The sequence below is a fragment of the Xiphias gladius genome, chromosome 22, assembly GCF_016859285.1.
Source record: "Xiphias gladius isolate SHS-SW01 ecotype Sanya breed wild chromosome 22, ASM1685928v1, whole genome shotgun sequence".
Lineage (NCBI taxonomy): Eukaryota > Metazoa > Chordata > Actinopteri > Istiophoriformes > Xiphiidae > Xiphias > Xiphias gladius.
The window spans coordinates 20115079-20138492 of NC_053421.1; the positions used below are offsets into that span (position 1 = coordinate 20115079).

The window sequence follows — 23414 nt, forward strand, 5'->3', positions numbered from 1 at the left end:
GGATGTAGTTTTAGTTGTCTAAAATATTGAAGCATTGTTCTTGGACATTTAGTTGTAATATTGCTGCTGTCTTCTGCACTCAACGTTCCACCTGTTGAATATCTTTGATTTAAGCATGGAGGCCTGCATGTCTGATTAAGCCGCCTGTTATACAAACGCACTCTGTTTCCTTCACACTTATTTTAAAAAATATTTTACAACACAGCTGAACTGTAATCTGCCATTTTAACGCAAAAAGTGGGACAAAACTGCTGCAGGAATTGATCCAGTTGTATTACCATAATAACGCCATCTCAAGGTTTGACTTTGCATGGTAGCATTAATGAAGTTTGGAGACAGAATCTTTGTTTAGTTACATATGAGCATCGTCAGTGTGTAAACATACAGGTGTGCACAGACAAACAAACACACATACTGAGAAGACTGGGTTCCCACAGTCCCTTTTACCCGGAAAAATTGAGTAGATTTTGACCAAAATACCTGGTAATACTTGGATATTGGTTTTCATGTTAAACCGTTCTTGGTACCCCTCCTCTAAAACCATAGTAGAGAGGGTTAGAATTCTTGCATGGCAAGAAAAAGAACAACTAAGGGCCTTGCCGTAGCTTATTGTGTGTGTTTTATGTCTGCATGTTTGTGGCAGGAGAGTAGCATGGCCACTTGGATGGAGTGTTTACAATACAGCCATGTCTGTGTGTTTATATGCGATTATGAGTCTTTTTATGTATATGAGATGTGTTTATAGCACAGCGGGAGTGTGTTTGCATCTGAGTGTGTTTGTTTGTGAGTGGGTAGTGTTTGCTTCCGTTATCAATCCGGGCCAGACGACAGAAGCCCTTTAGTGGAGAGTTAGTTCAGTTTAGCATGAAGATGAGGTTTGTTGGCCTGCGTGTGCCAGCATTACTTTGCGGAGTGTATTCCTGCGTGTATGTGTCAATGAGTGTGTGTGTGTGTGTGTGTGTGTGTATTTATGTAGGGTATTTGTGTGTGTGTGTGTGTGTGTGTGTGTGTGTGTGTGTGTGTGTGTGTGTGTGTGTGTGTGTGTGTGTGATCTTTGATGTCAGCTGGTGGCTGCTACTGTTTGCAGATGTGAGTGTTAGGTAATCACAAAACACAATCACTCTGATCTATTCCTGAACCTCTGCTGTTATATATAGCATTCTCCTCATCCACCCACAACCTCTCTCCATTTTTCTCTCTCTGATACACATTTTCTCTTTTTTCCCTTTATTTTCCATTTCTCCTCTGCCTCTGCCTCTGCCACTCCTCATCTCTGTCCTCCATCTCCTACTCCCACACTCACTCTATCTCTGTGTTTTGTTATATATTACTGCTCTCTGTTGTTTGTCTCCGGTCTCTGGACATTTTTCTTGTCATCTCTCTTTTTTCCCCTGTTCCCTCACCCACTGCCCCTGAGCCCTATACTCCCCATCACTAACACTTCCTGCCTCCCCAGCCTTTCTGTACCTCTCCTCCCTCCTCACCCTACAACATCGCTTCTTTACCCTTGCTGTCCTCCTCTCCTCCCTTTTTTGCTTTCCATCACATGTGTGCATGCTGTCAGAGGGGGAGTATTGATTGCACGCTTGGCTGACAAGCACAGTAATGGATGACTTGGGGTGTGTGTGTGTGTGTGTGTGTGTGTGTGTGTGTGTGTGTGTGTGTGTGTGTGTGTGTGTGTCTGAATGTGTGTGTGGTGGTGGGGGGGCTTTAAGCAACAGTCGTGGCAATAACTCACCTGACCAAGCGGATGGCCGCCGGGGAGGCAGGCTGAGTGAGAGGTGCTGCAGCACGCAATGCAAGTTGACAGGCTGCATTTGAAAGCAACTGAGCCAAATATAGGGCAACTTTCAAATCACACCTCATTTCTTCCTCGGGGAACTCATTTTTGACCGGACGCACCATGTGAAAACACTGGCAATAAAACGGATGAGTAAATTCAGGAACTACAGTCACTAGTCTCCTTGCCATCATACTTTCTTGTTTTACATTTATCTCAGACGTGCAGAAAATCAAAGGCGCTGTTTCAGAAACACAGTGTGCTTTGTTGTTGCCAAATCCTGAACCATGCTCCTCAATAATCACCACTGCAGCATGGCCAAAAACACACTGTAAGGCATACATTGCAGTTAAAATGCTAATATGGGCAATTCAATTAAAACTATCTCTTTTCCATCACCCATAACACCGTTTTGTAGCTTTTTGTGTCCACTCTTTTATGGATTATTATGGAAACAGAGAGTTGGTTTCTCTTCTCTTAGGCACTTTTTGGACAGTGTCATAATGATTGCAGAGCTTTATGCAGCAGCTCATTTGACAGTGGAATAGCTTTTGTTTCATTGTGCTGATCTAATAGAGAGAGCCTGTGACAATTGCTTCATGCCGGATACTAGTACAAATTCTGTACATATATAAACTTAATTCCGGTATATTTGCAGCAGTCCAACAGCCTAATTATGTGATTTCTATAAACAGCAGTACAATAGAGAGTGTATGACGAACAAAGCACACATAAGTGTTATCATCATTCCCGCTGTCATTATGTAGAGCACGTACACATGCACGTACATAAATACATGCTTATACACATGAAATCACACTGTGTGGCTACATATTATAGCAACATTCAATTTGTATTCAAAAGTTAAAAAAAACAGCTGTTAGGCATGAAAACGGTGATTGTACACGACAAATAGTAATTCAGATAAATAAGCAACTGAATACACATAGACTACATTTCTCATACATAATTAAGTTAAACCTGACCTAGATCAAGTAACGTGAATGAGTTATTCTAATTTGAGATGCTAGTAGTAAGCTGTATAAAAAATGGATGTGGATATTCATAATTCTGTAGTAAGTCGTGGAACTTTCGAAGGCTAATGTACCATGGGCTAACTAGATGTATTATGCATTTATTCACCAGTGCGTGGTACTGATTTACTGAACAATGGAACAAACAACTGCTAATCCAGCATTAAATATTGTGCTGTTGCATCAATATTCTAACAGACATTGCTTTTAGCATATGCTACCATCTATTAGCATAGAACCGGCAGAGGGATAACCAACAATTTAGCATGACAAAACAGAACTGAATGTAGTGCAGCGGTGTTTGACCGCTGAATGACAAATTGAATCATGTAATTGACCTTGTGAAGGTTACACTCTGATTATGGAGACACAGATGCTGAAACATGCGCAAACAGCCTAACAGTGGCCCAAATAAGCAATATGGTACTATATTTCTTTTGATATTTCAATGGCTCTTCTTCAGTGAGGCTACTTTCCTGCTCAGCTGAAACATGCTTTGTGGAGACGGTTGAACAGCCAATCTGTCCTACTGGTGAGGGACATTAAAAATTGACTTACAGATAGAATTGAGGCCCAAATGGCAAGAAATTATTCATCATTTGTCAGATGCAATGTTTTTGATCATCTGAGCTGTTGTTATGCTTCAGACCTCTGGCCTCCAGTGCTCTGACGCTGACCTTGGACTGGATCCCATCATACCCGTGTTAAAATGAAACACATGTTGAAGTTACAAGTTTACTTCTTAAAAACATAATCTCAGCAGCTAAAAACACCGATAATGCACTCATCTTGTATGCCGGATTCATATACGGATTTTCACACAACAAAACACTGTCTTTTAGCATCATTTTACCATCATTCATGCTTAATTGTTGACAGAAGGTAGTTGTATTTGCTCTATGCATTTTTGATTCTAAATCCAATTTTCCTAATTACTGTTGGTAGCTAAGCAAAGTCTTTATCAAAATAGTATTACTTTATCAATTTGTATTCTTTTAATTCCTTTCTTGTATGTGTATTAATTAATGTAAACAATACCCAGTGTAGCAATGTGCTGCAGGTTGTAAAAAAATGTCTAATTTACATATTTTGGACAGGGTGAAGGTTGCACATCTGTCGCATCACAATGAAGAAATGTGATGTGCTCATCAACAATAGTAAAAAGCATCACTGCAGCAAAACGTGTGTTCATTAATCATACTAGGTAGTTGGTTCCTCAAAGAGTCCTCACTGCTGCTTCATTCATGATGTCCTTTTTTGTTTGTCAACAGGGACTGAGAGGTACAGGAAAGGAGAAAATGCCTTTTGCCTGGGGCATCTGAAAACAATTCGAGAATGCTGTTGTTGGCAATGCATTTAGCACAGATGGATACACAAATAAAAAGCTTTTAATGCAAAACTGATGCACAGCCGTGTTTTGAAAGTGCCCAGCCACTCCATATTTCTGTATTTCGCTGAATGTCGCTGCCCGTCCCCTCTCCCCTCTTCAGTCACTCCCTATCAGGTCTAATAGTGTGATGTCTCGTCTTGAGCGGAGCTGACCAATTTTAAACTCATTCATGGGTGACAGAATTGTACCACATCTTGAGGAGACACGCAACATATTCAGGCAAACTATGAAATAATTTTTAGGGGAGTAAAATTCTGATAAATATCGACCCTTAGCCCCTGGTTAGACCACAAATCTAAAAATGTAATTATATGACTAATTTGATCTGATTAATATGTATGGCAACCGGTTGAATAGCTCAGCAAGGCTAACATCAGTCAGGATTTGGAGTGTGTCTCCAGGCAGTTTGCATAACATAAATACCAATAAATTAAACTTTTAAAGCATAATGTATAATTATAATCTGAAACAAGCAGCCGTGATAGAAAATACAGTATGCACAGCCGTAGGATTGGTATAATAAAATATGGATTGGATGAGAGCAGTTTTTCATGGACAGTATTTAAGTACAAATATTGAATTTAATATGATCAGTAGGCTTAGACAGTAACGTTGAAAAACAGAGTAAAACTGATGGAATAATTTGTCTTTATTAATAAGTCTTTATTTTCTATTCGTTGACTCCTCCAGCAACGTGGCATTTTCTTTGCATTTGAGCAACTCCACAATCTGGCAAAGGACTTCATTAAAAATTATTTTCCTGGCATTTCCAATGTGCTGGATATTGCAGAATGAAAGACAACATGGAAGAGCGGGAGTGACATCGACCAAGGTCACGAGCTATATTCATGCCCATTTTGTTTTCAACATGAGACAGAATGAAAAAAAATCCCTCAGGGCTTCATTGTGTTATCCTATCTCTTTGGTGACCTTTTCAATATGGATGATGCTGTGATTTTTTGTCTGTTTTAATGAAATTGCTCATAAATAATTTGATCAATTATGTAATCCAACACAGCCACCAGGAGTGCACCTGTTCATCGCAGTTTTTGTTCCTTTGTCTATTCACCTGCACATTCAGGTATAAGAAATAGTTACCTTGAATTGTTTGTGTTATTTCAAGCATTTAGTCATTTATTTGTAGTTGCCGTATTTAGAATTAGTTTTTGGGTGACAGTCAGACTTTCCTGCAATAGTAACATGATGGCCAGACTCAGTATTATTTATTAAGACACTGACTTCAGATTGTCACTGAGTCAACACAGATTGGCGCTGTCTCAAGTCGCATGGCATTATTCATGGCTTATATTCACCATCTGGCACTAATGCAAAATTCTCATCTATTTTAGCAGCAGCATCAAAAGTAGAATGTATTTTTCATGCATTTATCCAGAGGCACAATCGTCAACACAACCTGAAAACAATGTCAGATGCAGAAACATGAAGTAAACAAGATAATTACTAGATTTGTATTCATTAGATTAAATTATTTTTTCATCCACTGCCTGGCATCTACTTAACTTTTAAATATTTTACAATAACAGATGAAGAAACAAGTGGTTATGTGAGGAAGTCTTTCATGATTCAGCCAGGATTTAGAACTGGCCAGCAAGTACTTACAAATGGCAATTACTAATAAAACACTGTTCCTATGCTGTTGTTAATTTGAAATCATTACCTTGTCTGATGATTTCAATGATCAAGTTAAATGTCTGTTCACAGAAAGCCATTTACCGGAAACTCATAATGGTGTTTTTATATTGTCCTATTGATTCCCTGAAAGCCTTTCATAATACCTTCAGCAATCATAAAAATACACTTCATCTAACTTAAAGATAATTCAGGTCTTGTTCATTTATTACACATCCAGGCACGCTCTCCTTGAGCAGAGAAAAAAATTCCCACAGATCGCTTTGTGAAATGTCATAAAGGAAGGAGCTGTCTCCTCTGAAGAAACATAATGAAAGATTTGTTTTTTAACAGGATTTTGACCCTGGATTTCTACATTAATACTCTACAATTTAACACTACAAGAGAGCATGATTCTTCATCTGCTTGATGAGAACAGTGGCTTGCCCTACATATTTTGGTCTTTGCATAGTTACTTTGCATGGATGTAACCGAATCCTTTTCAGATGTTGAACTGAGTCTGAGAAGTGCAGTTGGAGAGAATTTGTCTCTTGCCCCAGGCAGCTGAAAACAAACCAAATTTGAGCATGCTGCTTTCTGCAGAGCAAATTAGTGCAGACGAAAACACGAACCAGAGACCCTACATGTAAACTTGGAACACAAGAGCACTTTCACAGCATTCAGTTGCCCCTTTATTTTCATGTTTTTTTGGGGCTTCTCTCTTCTCCTGGTCGCTCTCTTTAAGTGCTGAAAGTGTAATGGCTCGTCCTGATCTCAGATGACCAATTTTAGATGTAGTCGTGGGTGACAGAATTATACAACAATCTGAGTGAACACGCAACATGTCCTAGTAATGCAGTACACACGCGCGAGTCAGGCGCAGCGGGCACACTTGTTCCCAGTCACGTACCAAAACCACATTCTTTCTGTTTCTGCCTCTCACTACTAGAGCACAATCAGAAACACACACTGCAGCAGCGACGAAGCCCCGCCTCACATGACCAGTGGGCTCTGACTCCCCGATCTCTCATTTACCTGTTCCATCACCAGCTCCCTCTCTTCTCTCTCTCCATCTCCCTCACACTCCTCCCCACTCCCACTCCACCCTCCTCTCATCCTCAACTCTGTTGCCACGGCAGCAAAACCTGACAATGATAGAGAGAGAGAGAGAGAGGAGAGAGGAGAGAGGGAGAGAGAGAGACAGAGAGAGCAAATGCCATCTGAGTCATTTAATCCACAACCTGTGTGTGTGTGTACGTGTGTGTGTGTGTGTGTGTGTGTTTGTGTGTGTGCATGAAGGTGAATATGTTGGATATGTTTGTGTACATCTCAATGTATCTGCTGTGTGTGTGTTTGGCGTGTGGGTGTTTAAGTGGGAGAGCTGTGTGGAGTCGGTTCATCGGTTCATCACAGAGCTTTGGCTTTGCGAAGGCAAACATTCTACCTTTGTCCATCTCACTGCATGTATCAGTGTTGTTTCCGTTTTCTATTCCATGTTCACTGTAAATATCTTGTTATTTTAAAGCAATGTTCCCTCACCAGCTTCTGGTGATTCACAAACGTCTGTGTTGCGCAGCCTTTGTGATCTGACTGATTGAACAAACTAAACTTCTGACTCTGAAGTGCTTTCATGATGTAACACAGTTTATCTGCATCAGTAGCCAGCTGAAACTTATAGAAGATCTTTGTGTTGCTATGAGGTCCTGATGCCACTGCATCGATTCAAGTCAAGTCAGATCAAGTCAAATTTATTTATGAAGACCCATGTAGCATTAAAACATCTCAATGGGCGTAACAGGCTCACACAATTGGTGCTTAGCTCTCTGCGAAGAAAATGTTATTCCCACAGACACAAAAACCTTTTTAGCATATACCCAAAAAAAAGGAAAAAAGAAAAAAGAAAGAAGCCTCAGGAGAGGCAATTCAAAAAGACATCCCTCCTCCTCGGATGGCCAGCTGTGTAGCAGAAGTAGTTGGGAAAAGACATCTACAAAAAAGGAGCAGAAATTGTAACAGTTTGTAAGAATTAAAAACACAGGGGAATCAGTCCACACAAAAGTATGTACCAATACTGTTATATTAAATCCTATAACTAAACCCTTATCAGCCATGTAGGATGAAAGTGAAAACATTTCATATCCGCTGTGACATCCACATGATAGTTTTAACACTGATTTAAATTGACAGTGCTTTATTCTCACTCAGACATTGTTCTCGTTGCGGCGCCATTTGTAATAATATCAGTCCTATATTTCCAAGGCTTTGTTCTGAATGCAAATTTTGGCTCTCCAAACAAGCCAGGGGGCGAGTGAGTTCAAGGAGAGCTTCCTAATTGTGATTAAACTGCTGTGATTACATAAACCACAGCTGCAACAAGTGGGACCCGCGTCGACAGCTAGTGACATGGAACAGCACATCTTTTTTAAACAGCCCCTGGGGGAAGCTGTTCTCTGAGCTTCAATCCCCCCCTCACTGATCTGATCAGTGGGGGGTACATATGCTTCCAGGAAGGCTGAAATGCAAACTCACTGCTGGCCAGAAAAACAAATAACACGCAGACATGCATCAACATACAGAAAACAAAAAGACACGCTCTTACGCAAAAGCAAACAGACACACAATGTTCTTTGAACCTTTTCTCAAGAGTTGGTGTATGTGTGTGCAGCTAGTAGATGCTTGTGTGATTGTGTGTGTATGTTTGTGCGTGACATACTTGGATGTGACAGTGTCACAGGAGCACGGTAGTTCCCCAAGCAGGTGGTGTCACTGACTGAGGGCCTCTTTGTCAAGGAAAACACTGGGAAGAATTTATCCATGTCCAATGAACAGAGAGAGAAGGAGAGAGAGAGGGAGAGGGAGAGAGAGAGAGGGGGACGGGGGGACTGTTACAGAGAAAGTGCACTGTTGAGATTGAGGAGACGTGTGAGAGCTAAGATAGAGAGAGAGAAGAGAGAGGTCAGTATAAAGAGACAGGGGTATAGAGTTTTCCTGAGGAAAAAAGACAAAATAGATAGAGGCTGAGTGAGAAGAGATAAAGAGGTTGGGGAGGCTGGAGAGAGAGAGAAAGAGAGAGAGAGGTGAGGTGAAAATGACAAATCAAAGTGTGTGGAGCCCTGCGGAGGGGGGACATGGTGAAAACATATAGGAAGTGGGTGGGAGTGGGGTCTTGTGGGAACAGCAAGACAGAAAGCTGGAGACTGGAGTTACTTGGATTGGACACAATAATGTGAACACCTTTAAAGTCTAATAACAGCCCTGTCATAAATATCATGAAGCTTAAAATTAGGGCTGCAACTGATGATTATTTTCCTTCCAGATTCATCTGTGGATTATCATTTATGATTAATTGTTCATTCTACAAATTAGAAAGAGCATAGTTACAGAATGTACACATCACACGTAGGCACCAGGCTAATGAAAATCAGCATAGATGAAACGCCTGGGCACTGACACCAAAAAACACATTTATTTATTTATTTAGGTAGACAGCGTTTTGATCCCAGTTGGATCTTTTGTCTGAAATTTTTTCCCCTTATTCTACAAATTGTCATGTACTTAAAATCACACTTTCCCAGGGCCCAAGGTGATATCATCAATAATATGTTTTATTCAACCATCAAGCAAAACCCAAAGAGTTTCAATTTAAAATCATATTAAACAGAAAAAAACTAAAATCTTGCATTTGAGTTGCAAATGTTTGGCAATTTTGCTTCATAAAATGATTCAAATATTTACTCGATCGTCGAATTGTTCATTGACTGTCTATCAATTGACAAATCGTTTCATCACTGCTTTTAAAGTTGCATTTTTTAAAACTCCGTCTGAGCAGGCTAGTATCCATTGGAATTATGGTCATATTGAACAATTCTGTGACACTTGATTTATGGTGAGTGCCAATGGTCATACAGGTACCAATGCAGTTTAAAAACTGTAATCATAATCTTTCCCTAAACTTAAACCAAAGTTTTTAGTTGCCTTACTTTAACTATGTAGAAAGACATTATTTTAATAAAATCTTGCATTGGATGCAGTGTGGGATTTTACAGAATCATTGAGTATTAATGTTCTGTCTGGTAATACCTTTTGGTTTGAGAGCTGTAGATGCAGCCAGTTTTTGAGGCTGCAGATTGTGATGTTGCTGTATCAGATTGCAACGCATCGTCAGATGTTAGTTTTATTTTTTCCAGTTACTAGAGTGAGAGGAACTCTTCTCAGAAACAAACATTCAACACTATGAACTTCACAAGGTTGTGTTTATGAGACTATTGTTGTATTGAATTGCATTATTTACTATAGCTGTTTGTGTTATTGTGTCCACGCTCTATAGAAGGTTTAGTTTGCATTTTGAATGTTTTTTTTCCTATGTCGTATGACCAATCTAATGTAATCTTTTACCCAACATTCTGCATTCGAGTAAAAATTTTCAAAAATCTTAGATGTATGTACCAGCTTCCTGGTAGAACAACGTCACATGAATAAATTATATTTGCTCAAAATGTTGAACCTCACCTTAAACTCTAGCATGCCTCAAATCAAAATTCTCAAAAGCCTGTATCACCAAAAATCAAGAGAGGCAATAAGAAGAAAAGGTGAAAGTAAAAATCCACAAAAAATTGAAATAATGAAACAAAAGGGAGAGGAGGAACAGAGATACGAGGGTATAGAGGGGAGGACAAAGTTGAAACAGAGGAGAAAGGCAGAGATGGTAAGATTAGAAAGGTACATGTAAGAGGAGAGGAGAGGGAGAAAGTGTGAATGGGTGCAAAGTGAAAATGCTGAGTCAATGCGACCAAGAACATGTGCTGCTGCTTTGATATAAGATGAAGACACAATGTACTAAACACTTAATCCTACCACAAGCCAAAAGAGGTGAAAGGCCCTTGGTATTTTTCCACTCCCACTGACACTCCTTGTACACACACACCAAAGCGACCTCCCAGCTCATCTATATAGTCTAGGGGTCAACGAATGCTATGAAATATCCTGACTCCCAGTGCTCATTCAGCGACAGCAGCCCAGATGTCCGCAGCAGGCCCTCTCTAGTTAACAATGACTATTAATTGTGAGAAGAATTAGCAAAATAAGACGTCTGTCCCATAATGGTTGGCGGTACAGTCTTCTTAAATCCATAGCCACTGAAGCCGTTCCACTCGCAAATTCAATTATGGGAATGATTCATCCTTCCATTATGATAACTGTCAGATTTTGTTGTGTCATACAATAAGGCAGAAGGGGAAAAACAAATGATTTGCCAGCCCCCCCCCCCACACCCTTCTCTTCTCCTTCTCCTCATCCCCCCTCAAGCTGCTTTTCTCCATCTGATTTCTTTTTGTCTTTCTCCGCATCCCTCTATTCTTCCACTCCTCCCCTGTTATCGCTCATCCTGCTTCCTCTGCCTTAGTCTCCGTACATCCTCTCCTTGTCTGCCCGGGGGTGTGAAGAGATAGCATTCCCTCGTTTTCTGATTTTCTCCATATCTCCCCCTTCCTTCCCTCCCACTCTGGCCCTCCTTTTGCTTCCTATCCCTTGCCTACCACAGATAATTAAGATCTCTGATTTTACGGTTTTCTCTTTCATAATAGGCTCTGCAGACACTAAAAGCAGGCCGCCAAGTCTCCAGTACAAACACACCAAGAAAACAGCAAACACACATATATGCATATGCCTTCATGCACACACTAAGATGAATGCATGCACCAAACAGCTAAATCTCCAACTGGGATGAATGTCCCCTCTCTCACTCTCCGTTCTCTCTCTCGGCCTCTCTCTCTTTTCTACACACACGCACGCACAGCAAGTTAGGATATTTATGTATTTTCACTTTTGTGTATTTCTCAGTGGTGCCAGTATGCAGGGTGACTTACAGCAGGGTGCAGAATGAAAGCGAGCAAGGGGGGCTAGAAGCAGTGTTTTCTGTACAGCTCAGACTAGTCTGGCTCCGCTCGTCCCTCTTGCTGCTCCAGCTCCCTGCAGACTGATGCCCGACTGCTACAGGGACTCAGCCATGTAGTGCTACAGCAACAGAGCATGTACAGCACCCAGACACACAGCCCTGCAGATTAAACACGGCAATAGTATCACACTATTTTCTCTCTCTCTCTCTTTGACTGAATCTGTTTCCCTGACTCCCTCCAACTTACTCTACTACTTTATAGCTACACATTTTCCTTTCATTCTCCTGCAGTGGTGGAACACATGGTCAGTTCCTTGGCTTAATTAAATTACAACGCCACAATTAAAAAAAAAAAAGTACTGCCTTCTAAATAATGAGAGTAGCAATAAGAGTATGTATGTATGTAGGTTATGTAGTTAGTGGACTGTTGGAAGCTTTAGCAGTGGAGCTTCAGAGATGAATGTCATGAGATGATTATCCCTTCTTGTCAGTAAGGAAGTGCATCCAAATACAGAGTGATGAGAACGAAATCTGTCATTAGTGATAATGCAATAGGCACTGTGATGAAAAGGGTTTAACTGCTGAAGTAATGATGGGGCAGCATGACAATGATAGAACTATCTCCATTATATTAGGGGATAATTCTACTATCTACAATGTTGGATTATTATTATTGACAAATTACTGTAATATAATCAGTATTTCAGTGTTGTAGCTAGTCAAGGTGGAGCAAATTTTAATCACTCAATACAATGTTGGGCGCTTGCTTTATAACAAAGATTCGTATTTTATATAGTTGATCATATACTTTGTAGGATAATCTTACTTGGCTACAACTAGATGCTGTCAAATAAATGTGTTGGAGTGAAAACTACAATATTTCCCCCTGAAATGTAGTGCAGCAACAGTATAAGCTAATATAAAACCTGAGTACAGCACTTGAGTAAATGTACTTCACCACTGCACTTCTGTCTTTCCATCTCTATCCTGCTCTGTATCTCTCTTTCTGCAGAAACACTTTCCAATCTCTTCTCTCTGTATTCAATTTTGTTCTTTTATTCCCTCATCGTCCCCAGCCCATTCCCTCTGCTTCTTTTTTTTTTCTATCATTCTCCTTTTTTCTATCATGGTTTTCCATCTCTTTCCTCCCTCACCCGTCTCCTTCTCCTTGGGGTATAGATGCCGTAATCTTCTCTGGTCTAATGCTGTCAATAGCTCTCAATAACAATGAAATAGCACCGGTTCCATCCCATCATTGATGAAGGCATAGCCTCAGTTAGGATCTTGTTCGTCATCATGGCAATCTGCTTCTTGGTAATAGCCAATCAGATGGCTCCTGTGAAATGCAGCAGTCCCATGATAGGTTCCCCATTGTTTTGATTGACTGCACCTGAGGGCCCGCCACTTCAGTTGGGCTCGATCAATACGCCATCACACTCGCTCAAGGTAAGCGCATGCCCATGCATGCCCTGGAATAAACACACAGGTCGGGACACCAAACACACACTTTAGTGAAGAGTAAATTGAGAAAGAGACCGCTGGTATGGGAGGCAAACAGAATGCAGTAGTAACAGCCAGAAAAATTGAGTACTGTGCAACACAATACACAGCTGTTTGACAGCAGTTTTCATATTTCACTGTGTGGTCCAAATAATCAGCCCTTTCGTAACTGTCTCTGGTGTACATGTGCATCATTATACACATGTACACAAATATGACAACAACATAAAACATTTTACTTTAGTGTGACATACTGCGTTAAAACAAGAAAGATTTACTGAAAACAATTAGTGTGAAAAAGAAAATAGTCCCACTGTGTGCCTGTTATTCTATGTTCTATCACCCATACATGTGGCCTTATATAAGACCTACCTCTGTTCACTTTGAGCTGCAGTAACCATAATGAGAGAAACACAGCCATCTCACAGTATGGCGCATGCTATTAGTATTACAAAAATACTCATGCAAACGTTTGCCCACCGTCTGACACAACAAACCCGAGAATGAGAGACACGTAAAGTTAGACAGGGAGAAAATGGAGTACTGCCCTCCATTTTCTTCCGGTCGAACTGTACGTGTCTCTCACGTAGCGAGCAAAGAAAAAAAAGGAAAGAGGGGAAGTACCGTTGGTTTATCAGTGGTGAAAAAGGATTCAAAGCACTTGGTTGCAGGTTTTTTTGATGCGCTTAAAACATCAAAGCCAAACAAATATTGAAAAGGTGATCGGAGAGAAAAACAAACAAACTGACGATCTCTGATTGAACAATGCTGAAAAAAAACTGATGGAACTGGAAGGGATGTTCGTTCAACACAGTGACCGACAATCCGCATCATCTGCCTCTTTGATGTAACAACGCCAACTCATTTCTACCCCCGGATGCACTTGTCAGGGTCAAAGGTCAGCTTTCTACCACTCCAGCACCCCCTCTGTTTACAGCACCAAGGGTCAATTGAAGGTCATGAATTGAGTCTTGCAGCTGTCTGTCAGACCTGTCTAAAGCTCCGACCTTTGAACCAGACGTTTGGAACATTCCCAGTCCAATTGCCCCACTGCCATGGCCAACATCACCAACGCCAGCCCCTCCTCAACCTCTCTGCCAATCTGTCACACAACACTCCTTCTCCTGCCCTATGTCTTCATCCCTTCCTTCATCTCTCCATCCTTTCACGCCGCCTTGTCATGTTGTCAGTAAGAGCAAGGCTTTGTCACCCCTGAAGAGGGCTGCTTAGCACCAGTGGGGCTCGGCTGAGATCTTGTGTGCTTTTTTAATGTTTTTTGTGTCTGTTCAGAAGGTGGGGTTGGGGTTGTGTTATGGAAAACGTGAGTGGGTATAAGTGTGTGTGGGAGTATAGTATATGGTTGTATGTTTGTTCAAGGCAGTTGCCTTTGTACTTGTGAGTCTGTGCGTGTGCTCAGTAAGGGTTTCAAGTATGTGACCCTGTATCTGTGTGTTTACATTTGTTTATATATACGTGTATGTATGTGCATGTACAGTGTTGATGTGTATGAGTGAATGTGCGGTGACGTGTGTGCCAGTTGTTGTGATGTTGTCTTTGAACTGCCTCTGGAGATCTCTTCAAGGCTGAATCCTGTCCTCCTAAACAGCAGGCTTTCCACAGGGGACATGAATAGTGACGTGTGTTCTGTATTTTATTATGAGACAGGCTGTATGCATGGGACTGGGCCTTTTTGATATGACAGTGAGCATCTTCATAGCTGAGTATGAAAGCCTATTCTATGTGCTGTTATATTAAAGGTGCACCCACGACATGGAAATGACAGAGCAAACTGAAGATTAGCCGCAGGATGACAATTTAAAGAGAGATATCTTGTGCCAAGAGAATGGTTGTGTCCAGTAACACGGAGTTTGTCTTCCAATCCTGCAGGTGGTGGCACAGGCAGCCAGCAGACCATTCTCCATGAGGAGCAGTAGAAGATGCCGGCTCTGCCAGCACTGCTGCTGTCAATACACTTCCTCTCCTTCTTGCTAGTCACCATGCCGCCACGCTCCCTCAGTCAGGCCCCCCTGCTATCCTCCGTCCGTATGGGTGAGTGGCCAGCCGTCCTTCCATCCCCACCTCACCTGGGTCAAAAAGTTCCTCAACATACTATGTGTGATTAGTTACTGCTAATGCAGTAAACAATTTCAGTAAAAGCTTGGAATAAAAGTTTTTTTTTTTCATTTTACACTCTTCTCTATTGTAAGCCAAAGAGTGATTGGCAGATACAAGTTTCTCTCCGAGGCCTTGTTGCAATTTCATGCTTTCAGTTAAAAAAAGCCTTTAAAACCTTTAAAAAACCCTTTAACAACTTAAAACCTTCATCAGGAGCAGACAGAAGTGTCTGGCACATGCAACAATGCCTCTGTAATTTTTTGGACTGTACTCTTAGATGATTTAAATATCTCCTGGATCTCCTTGGATCACCTGGATCCTGGTGTGAGAACACCTGAACTGAAAAATTGGAAATGGACATTTTCTGTGAGTAAGCACTAAAGATTTTTGTCTGACCAAACCAGCTCATGTATGCAGAGGTTCAACAGAAAACCAAAAAAATATAAACATAACATAATCACAATTACAAACGCAAAACTGGGTACATTTAGTCAGCTATGAAAGGGGTGTGGCAATTGTTATTATGATAACTAACTCCATCAAAACCAAACCATATCAGCCCACATAATTTAACACGGGGAACCTTCTTGAAAATCATGACGACATATGGTAAATACAGACAGCCTGCACTGACAAAGAAAAATTGCAGGCTAAAGCTGAAACCAATCGTATATGACCCACCTTTGTACAAATGTTTGCAGTGTTGATTTAGTTTCGTTAAGGCTTTTTTTTTGTTGAAGTTTTTACGTATCATCAGTTAGAATGCTTCCCTCTGTAAAGGATAACATTTTGGGAAATATACTTATTTGCTTTCAGGTGAAGATGAATACCACTCTCATATCTGCTAGGTGTATCCCCCTTCTTCCACCCTGTTCTTCACTGCTCCCGGTGCCCTCCATCTTCTCTCCTCTGCCTCACCTGTCTCTCCTTCCCTCTCTGCCTCTCTAGCGGCAATCCTGGATGACCAGTCTGTGTGTGGGCGTGGGGAGCGGCTGGCGCTGGCCCTGGCCAGGGAGAACATCAACAGCGTGATGGAGGGTCCGTCCCGAGCCAGAGTGGAGGTGGACATATACGAGCTGCAAAAAGACTCCCAGTACGACACTACTGACACTAGTGAGTGGAGCCAATGCACACCAAGAAGACCAGTAGAGCAGATTCACACAACCCCTCAGGAGTGATGAAATCCAGCTAAATCCATTACAGTCCAATAGGACACAGCATCTAATAAGCACAGACAAAAAAGTGACCCCTAAAAGTACCATTAGATATTATTAGTAATATGAAATATTAATATTAATAGTGACCAGGACAGAGTAGAAAAGAACAGTAGCCTACTGAATATTTCAGGTTTTATTCCAAAACATTTAAGAAGGGTGCTGATTTATAAAAAAAATATAAGTACATTTCCTAAAAAGTTGCTTCTTTGTGAGCAAAAACCTCAAATGATGAATAGAATAATAAAACACAACCGATTTTGTGTAATTAGAAACCAGTAAGAGTTTGTGCTGATTAGTTTACATGTCATTGGAGACCAGTAATGGGCCACTAAACCTGTCTCATTAAAAACAGTGGACCAGTAGCAGCTGGCACTGGCTAGTGTGCAAACAAAAACAAATCATCAAATACTAATACAGATCAGCAGTGCAGGCCAACACAAAGCAGCACCATACCACTGAGGCCACTCCATCTAATTTGTATTGATATATAGACTTAAAACAGAATGTTTGGAGTCTGTGAGGACAGAAAACGTAATGCTGAATCCAGCCATAAAGGAGACGGAGACTCCCTGCTCCTATTCTAATAGGTCAGTGAACCTGCCACAAGCTACTAACAAAATTTCTGTGTATGCTTTACAATGGTTGTGTACATATGTGCATGCTTGATTTATGGGAGTGTGTGTATGTGTCTTTGTGTGTGTGTGTGTGTGTGTGTGTGTGTGTGTGTGTGTCCTTGACCGATGGGCAGGAGACTGTGACAGGCTTGTTTGCTCGCAGTGTTTTTTGGTCTCTGGATCAGAGAGCTCATCATCTTACAGCTACGGCTGTCTGAGGCACGCACACACACTCGCACACACTCAATCAAACACGTGCATACATCCACACACAGACACACACACACACGCATTTACACATGCAGGCACCCACCCCTCCCGTTGTGCAGACACACATACACGTTCACAAATGGGTACTGTTTGGCACTCACACAAACAGTATAAAGGCACACATACACACAGACGATGACAGAAACCGAGGAGAACTAATTTGGATGAATTAAAATACCAGCCACATATACCAGCAAGAGCTGAAGTTTCTGACTGTCAGAATAACACTGTGAAGTCACCAGACTCACTTCTGTTGTATCTATTAAAGCAATTTTCAGGTGGGTAGACAGAAAACATTGTCAAGAACAATAAACTCAGTTCTTATCAAAGACATACTGTACAAAAAAATTTCAGTTAAGATTTTCTTTAAGATAAAGGATTTTAGCCCCGAAGGGCATAGAATGGTCCAGCTTCTGTCTGTGATGGATACTGGCCAATAGTTGAAAGTCTGATTTAAAAAAAATAGTTTATCATCTTGGGAAAAGCATTCACTTGCTCTCTTGCTGAGAGTTAGATAAGAAGCTTGATACCACTCGCATATCTGGACGCTAAACATGAAACTACAGCCTAAGGCAGGTTAGCGTAGCTTAGCATAAAGACTGGAAACTGGGGAAGTGGCTAACCTGACTCTGTCCAAAAGTACCAAAATCCACCCCTCAGCCCCCTAAAGCTAATAAATTAATACATTACATCTTGTTTAATCCTTATAAAATCAAGGAAGACAGTTTACTGATTTACTGAGGGTTATATTTGGGACTATTTATTCTGGTTACTACTGTTCTGACATCAGTCTTCTCGTCTAACTCTCACCGAAAGTGAGTAAGCATATTTTCCAAGATGTTGATCTATTCCTTTAAGCATTTCCTAGTTTCTTTTGTCTTTGGCAGGCGGACTTGTGAGTCTGTTACGGATGTTGCTCAGTACCTCAGACAATGAAAATAACTCTGTTCCCACTCATGTATCTACTCAACATAGTGGAGCCATTTTAGACCTGCGAAATAGCAAACTTTGGGCACTTACATGTAGAGGTGCAAAAATATAGTTCAGTTTTGATTAACCAAAAAACAAACAAAAAAAAAAAACAAAAAAACTTGATTAGTTGCATGGCTTGTTAACGAGACATTAAAAAAACATCCAGTTTTGACCTGTGACCTGACTGGGTAATTTGGATAACTATTGGAAATCGTCTCTCAGGAATTTCACAAACCAAAAAACAGAAACAAAAACCTCAAAAAAACAAAAAAACAAAATACAAGAAATAACAGCAATAATAATGATAAAAATAAAGGTTAACATGGTAACTTACTCAATTGAATAACCTATTTCACATAACTATTTCTGTGCTGTCAAAAAATCTTAATTTAGGCCTAAATAAAGTGAATGAACATGATGGAGACATTTATTGTCAATTGGGGTAATAAACAGTAAAATTTATGTTTGAATAAACCGTATACTTAATCTCAGAGAGAGCACTTACTTAAGCCATTCAAGGACAAATAAATTACTGAGTTAATAGTCATATAATTTCAAGAGTAGTTAATGTAATAGACAAATAGGTTAAACCTTTTCTCCAATATCCTCCTGCAAAAAAATTTAATCATGAAAACAGGCATTTATTAATTGAAGGTGACCACCAATTTGCCAGCATTGTTCTGATGCAGAGATATAATTAGAGCAAAATGTCTTAAAAATAATTAAAAAATAATAATTTTTCCATTAAAACGACTGTATAAACAAGTGAATAATAGCAGATTATAATGAGAGAGATCATTCTGCTACAATAGAATAAGTGGTTAGTTTTTGCTGCATTTTAAATTTCCACACTTTTCTCCTGACTGCAGCCCGAACTCTCTTCTGCCATCAAAATGAAGAAGAGGGAAGGTGTGTGTCTGAATATTCAATGATTTTTTTTTTTTTCGTTCCAGTGTGTCAAATTCTACCCAAAGGCGTCGTCTCTGTGATAGGTCCCGCCTCTAGCCCCGCCTCTGGCTCTACTGTCAGTCACATATGTGGAGAGAAGGAGGTGAGTGTGGAAGATAAAAACACAAAATATGTACAAATCTGTGCACATCAGGTAGCTTGCTCTCGCTGACTTACTACCCCTCCTTCCCACACAGATGTCACCATGAATGTATCTAGAGATTCCAGTTTCCTTACCTATTGAGTTTATTCTCATATAATTAACCAGCATCCACTTCGTCCAACTGTTTTCTCCTTTCTTCCCTTAGCCTTTTATCCTTAGGTCTCTCTGTTCTCTGCCTCTGCTAGCTGTCTTATCTCTCTATTCCCCGTCTAGCCTCTCTAATAGATCTTCCTGTTGTGTGTGTTTGGGGGGTACTTAATCGTGACAACTCAGCTTTTTCCTGCCTTCCTTAATGTTTATCCTCTCCTCTCCTCTCTCCTTTTGACAGATCCCTCATGTAAAGATTGGTCCTGAGGAAACTCCACGCTTGCCGTACCTGCGCTTTGCCTCTGTCACTCTGTACCCTAGCAACGAGGACCTCAGCCTGGCCATAGGAGCCATCTTGCGCTCGTTCAGTTACCCCTCAGCCAGCCTGGTCTGCGCCAAGGCTGAATGTGAGCACGCATGCAGCCTGTTGTAAAGTTATTGAGTACATTATGTGCAACTCCATAACTATGTTTGTGTTTGAGTGGGTGTAAATGCATCAGTTGTGTTCTTTAGAGCCTGTTTACCTAATGCATGTGTGTGTTTGTGTGCACAAATCTGTGGGAGTGTTGGCACATTCACACTGTTCGGGCGGATATGACTGTTTTGCACTGTTGGACACTCATTTTGACAGTCTGGTCATGAAGTTCTGTCTGTTGTCAGAGTTCAGAACATGGCTCACACTACAGCCTTCCTATTTATTACTCATGTTCTCGCACACTGTCTCTTATCCACCTCAGAGGGTTGTTAGCCCAAACCAATTTAATAAATATTCCTGTTTGAAAATTCTTTCCTGTATTGGGAGAACTTAAGGGACATTTGATTTAACTTGCCAGGCACTCAGAGAGCTTTAACATCACAGGGGATTCAGGGCTTAGTCACTAGCCCTCTTTATATTCATTTTGAAAGAGTGCGTTATTGATTTATTATGCACTCGCCTATCAAAAAGTCGCAGGAATTTAAGGGCTTGGTCGGATGGTGGCTGTAGTATTCAATGAGGGCTTTGTGAATACATGACAGAATACACTACATGGTGTAGGAGGTGGCAAAATCGTAATTTTTCCACTGAATAATCGCCCGACTTCTTGTTCAGTGCTGAATGAAACTGAGCTGGGATGAGTTGTTGCACAGCTGTTGACTGCTTACACCACCTAAGTAGAACCCTACAGGAACTGAACGGCAATTACATGAAGAATAGGTGCGACCATTGAAGTCTGAACACTCTTCATGGCAGTGTGAAAAGGGTAGATTTTGACAAACAAAAAGCTGTGACATTATGAAAAATTGATTCAATCACTGAGATGCTTTTATTATCTCCCCAGCAGTTAGCCATCCATCCCACAGTTTCTTAAAAGTAAGCTACAGTCCTTGTGGACTTGTCATTTCATTGAACTAAAAGAGCTTTGAAATGGCATCAGACATCTTCTTCCGGTTTTGATCATCAGTTGAATGGATAGATTAGAGCCTTGTCTTTCACCAGGCTTTTCCTCTCATAAGAATAAGAGGCAACAGATAGCCTGATGGTTACGGTCCGGGCCAAAAGCTGCAACTTTTACTGGGAGACAGAGACAGAGGGGTGTGTGTGTGTGTGTGTAGTATATTTGGCTTGAAGGTGATCTTTACAAGGTTATCACGCTCACAGACTCTGACCCACTTGGCTGCGCTATCTATCGCCATGGAGCTGGTTTCCATGGCTGCAGAATAGGTGCTAACTGCCACTCAACAGGGTTGTTCAACACTGTGTGTATGTGTTAGTGTGTGTGCGTGTGGCATGGTATGTGTGTCTGATATTTTATTTTTCTGTGTGCTTGTTTCACTTTGTCAATAGACGTGCATGAGTTCTAGTTTATGCAAGGAGGAGTGTGTGCGTGTGTCAGTATTGTTGTATTATACGTGAGTGGGTTTTGGGGTGCTTGTAGGATTGGTTGTCTGTGTGTGCGGCTCTAATATGGTGCTACAGAGGTTCAACATCAGACAATGTTTACCACCAGCTCACTTGTTTTATTCATCTTGTTCGGTGCGTTCAAGTGAAGTAGACAGTCTCACTTTTTTGTCAGTGAGGCGAGTAATGTGTGAAGTCACACATTTCATTGACACCACCACCATGTATGCATTCTAATTAAGTAACGTATTGAGCAACTGGCCATTTTTGCAACAGCATGTTAATGGGATTAATCTAATTTTTCCTCTTTAGCCTGTGCAAGTAGCAGTCCATAGATATTCTGTTAAATGAGAGTGAGTCAGAGATTTTGGGTCACTTCAGACATATCCTTCTCTCGCCATGCCTTGGTCACAACGTGCTATCTGAGCCTAATTCCATTATGCAGTTTTCATGAGACGGATGAGGTTAAGGACAGCGAGAGGGAGAGACTGAGCACAAGGAGGAGGAGACAGTGGCGGCGTAAGAGCGAGATGGATAAAAACAGAGAGCAGTATCTAGAGCACACGGCTAAGACGAGAGAGATAGAGAAGTTCCAGCTTATGTGTGAGAGAGAGAGAATATGTGGAAAAAGGGGAGCGAGAGAGGGGAGGAGAAGAAGCTGTAAAGTGCATTGATTTTTTTTCCCCTCCTTCCTCAAACTAATTAAAGTTTTGGCCTGGTTCAGTGATTACCTCACTGCTTAGAGAGGCTTTCTCCTGCTGAAGGGCTCCGTGCACTACCTCTCCCTTCCTACTCTCCTCCCTCTCCCCTTCCTTCCATCCCCCAGATGCCTGCCTCACCACTTATTTACATAGCTAGGGGAGCTTTACTATGGAATTACAATTAGGAAGCAGCAGGATAGACTTTCTAGTAAAGACTCAATCCACGCACGATGTCAAGTGAGTCTTGACTGCCATTGGTTATACTCATATTTCGAGAGGAATTCGCTGGAAGTGGGCAAATTGACTCAAGTACTGTATTCCAGTCTTTCTGCTCCTGCAGGTGTGCTCCTCTTTCTGTCCATCTTTTTTTGCCAGAGGTCAGCAGAATTCTTGCACACATCACTCAAAGAACTGAAAAGCAATTATTGAGGGATAACACAACAGAAACAAAGTGAATTACAAAGCACTCAATGAGTGCATACCTCTGCCAAGGCTGCACGACCCTATAAATGTATTATTCTATCAATAGAAAATGTTTAAAAATTTGTCATGCTGATTGGATAATGGCAACCATGAATTTTGTAGGATACCTAAAGCCTGTCTGGGAATACTATGGTTTAGATGAAATTCAGATGAGTCAAACTCACAAACACTGATCATGCTGACTGAGGTAAATTTTGTCATGTTACTGTAGCACCAGTCAGGCACACGATCTCAAAATTATTATTCAAAGCAGAGTATTACAGAAGGTGAGTTTCTTTAAAACTACTATTTTATGTACCAAATTTGGTTAAGATTGGCAGAAATCTTTGGGAATAACATTAAAGTGGAAAAATAAGTGGAGATCCATGCGTTGTGATATATAAAATATAATGACGGACAAAGGTGGATGGCTTAAAAAACTTGTAAAACATATGGGCTTAAATATTAAAAATGTTACAAAATGTATCTGTTGTCTCGCCTTACTCAAGGTATCTGTAGGAGGACAGTTGATAAACGTGTTTTGCAAAAATATTCAGGATGGTTAAAAAAAAACTCTATAGGTGTAAACAGAGGAGCCTGAAAGTAGAATTAAAACATCATTGGGAAAACATTTTGTCACTATGCTTCACAGTTCAGATGTTATGGTCAAACAGTAAAGTTCTGTATAAATGGCCACATGGTGGCGCTATCTACACCAAACTAATCATCTTGGCCCATAGCCTAACTCAAATTACACAAA

General features: G+C 40.8%; 1 protein-coding gene across 1 annotated transcript in view; it reads left to right on the plus strand.

The window, feature by feature from the left end:
• Positions 1–23414, plus strand: part of grik5 (glutamate receptor, ionotropic, kainate 5) — a 72849-nt gene that overhangs the window by 27946 nt on the left and 21489 nt on the right. Inside the window, 4 exon segments of the mRNA XM_040118331.1 lie at positions 15114–15275; positions 16290–16454; positions 19368–19465; positions 19854–20019. Coding sequence (XP_039974265.1) covers positions 15164–15275; positions 16290–16454; positions 19368–19465; positions 19854–20019 — 541 coding nt within the window. The 5' untranslated portion in view covers positions 15114–15163.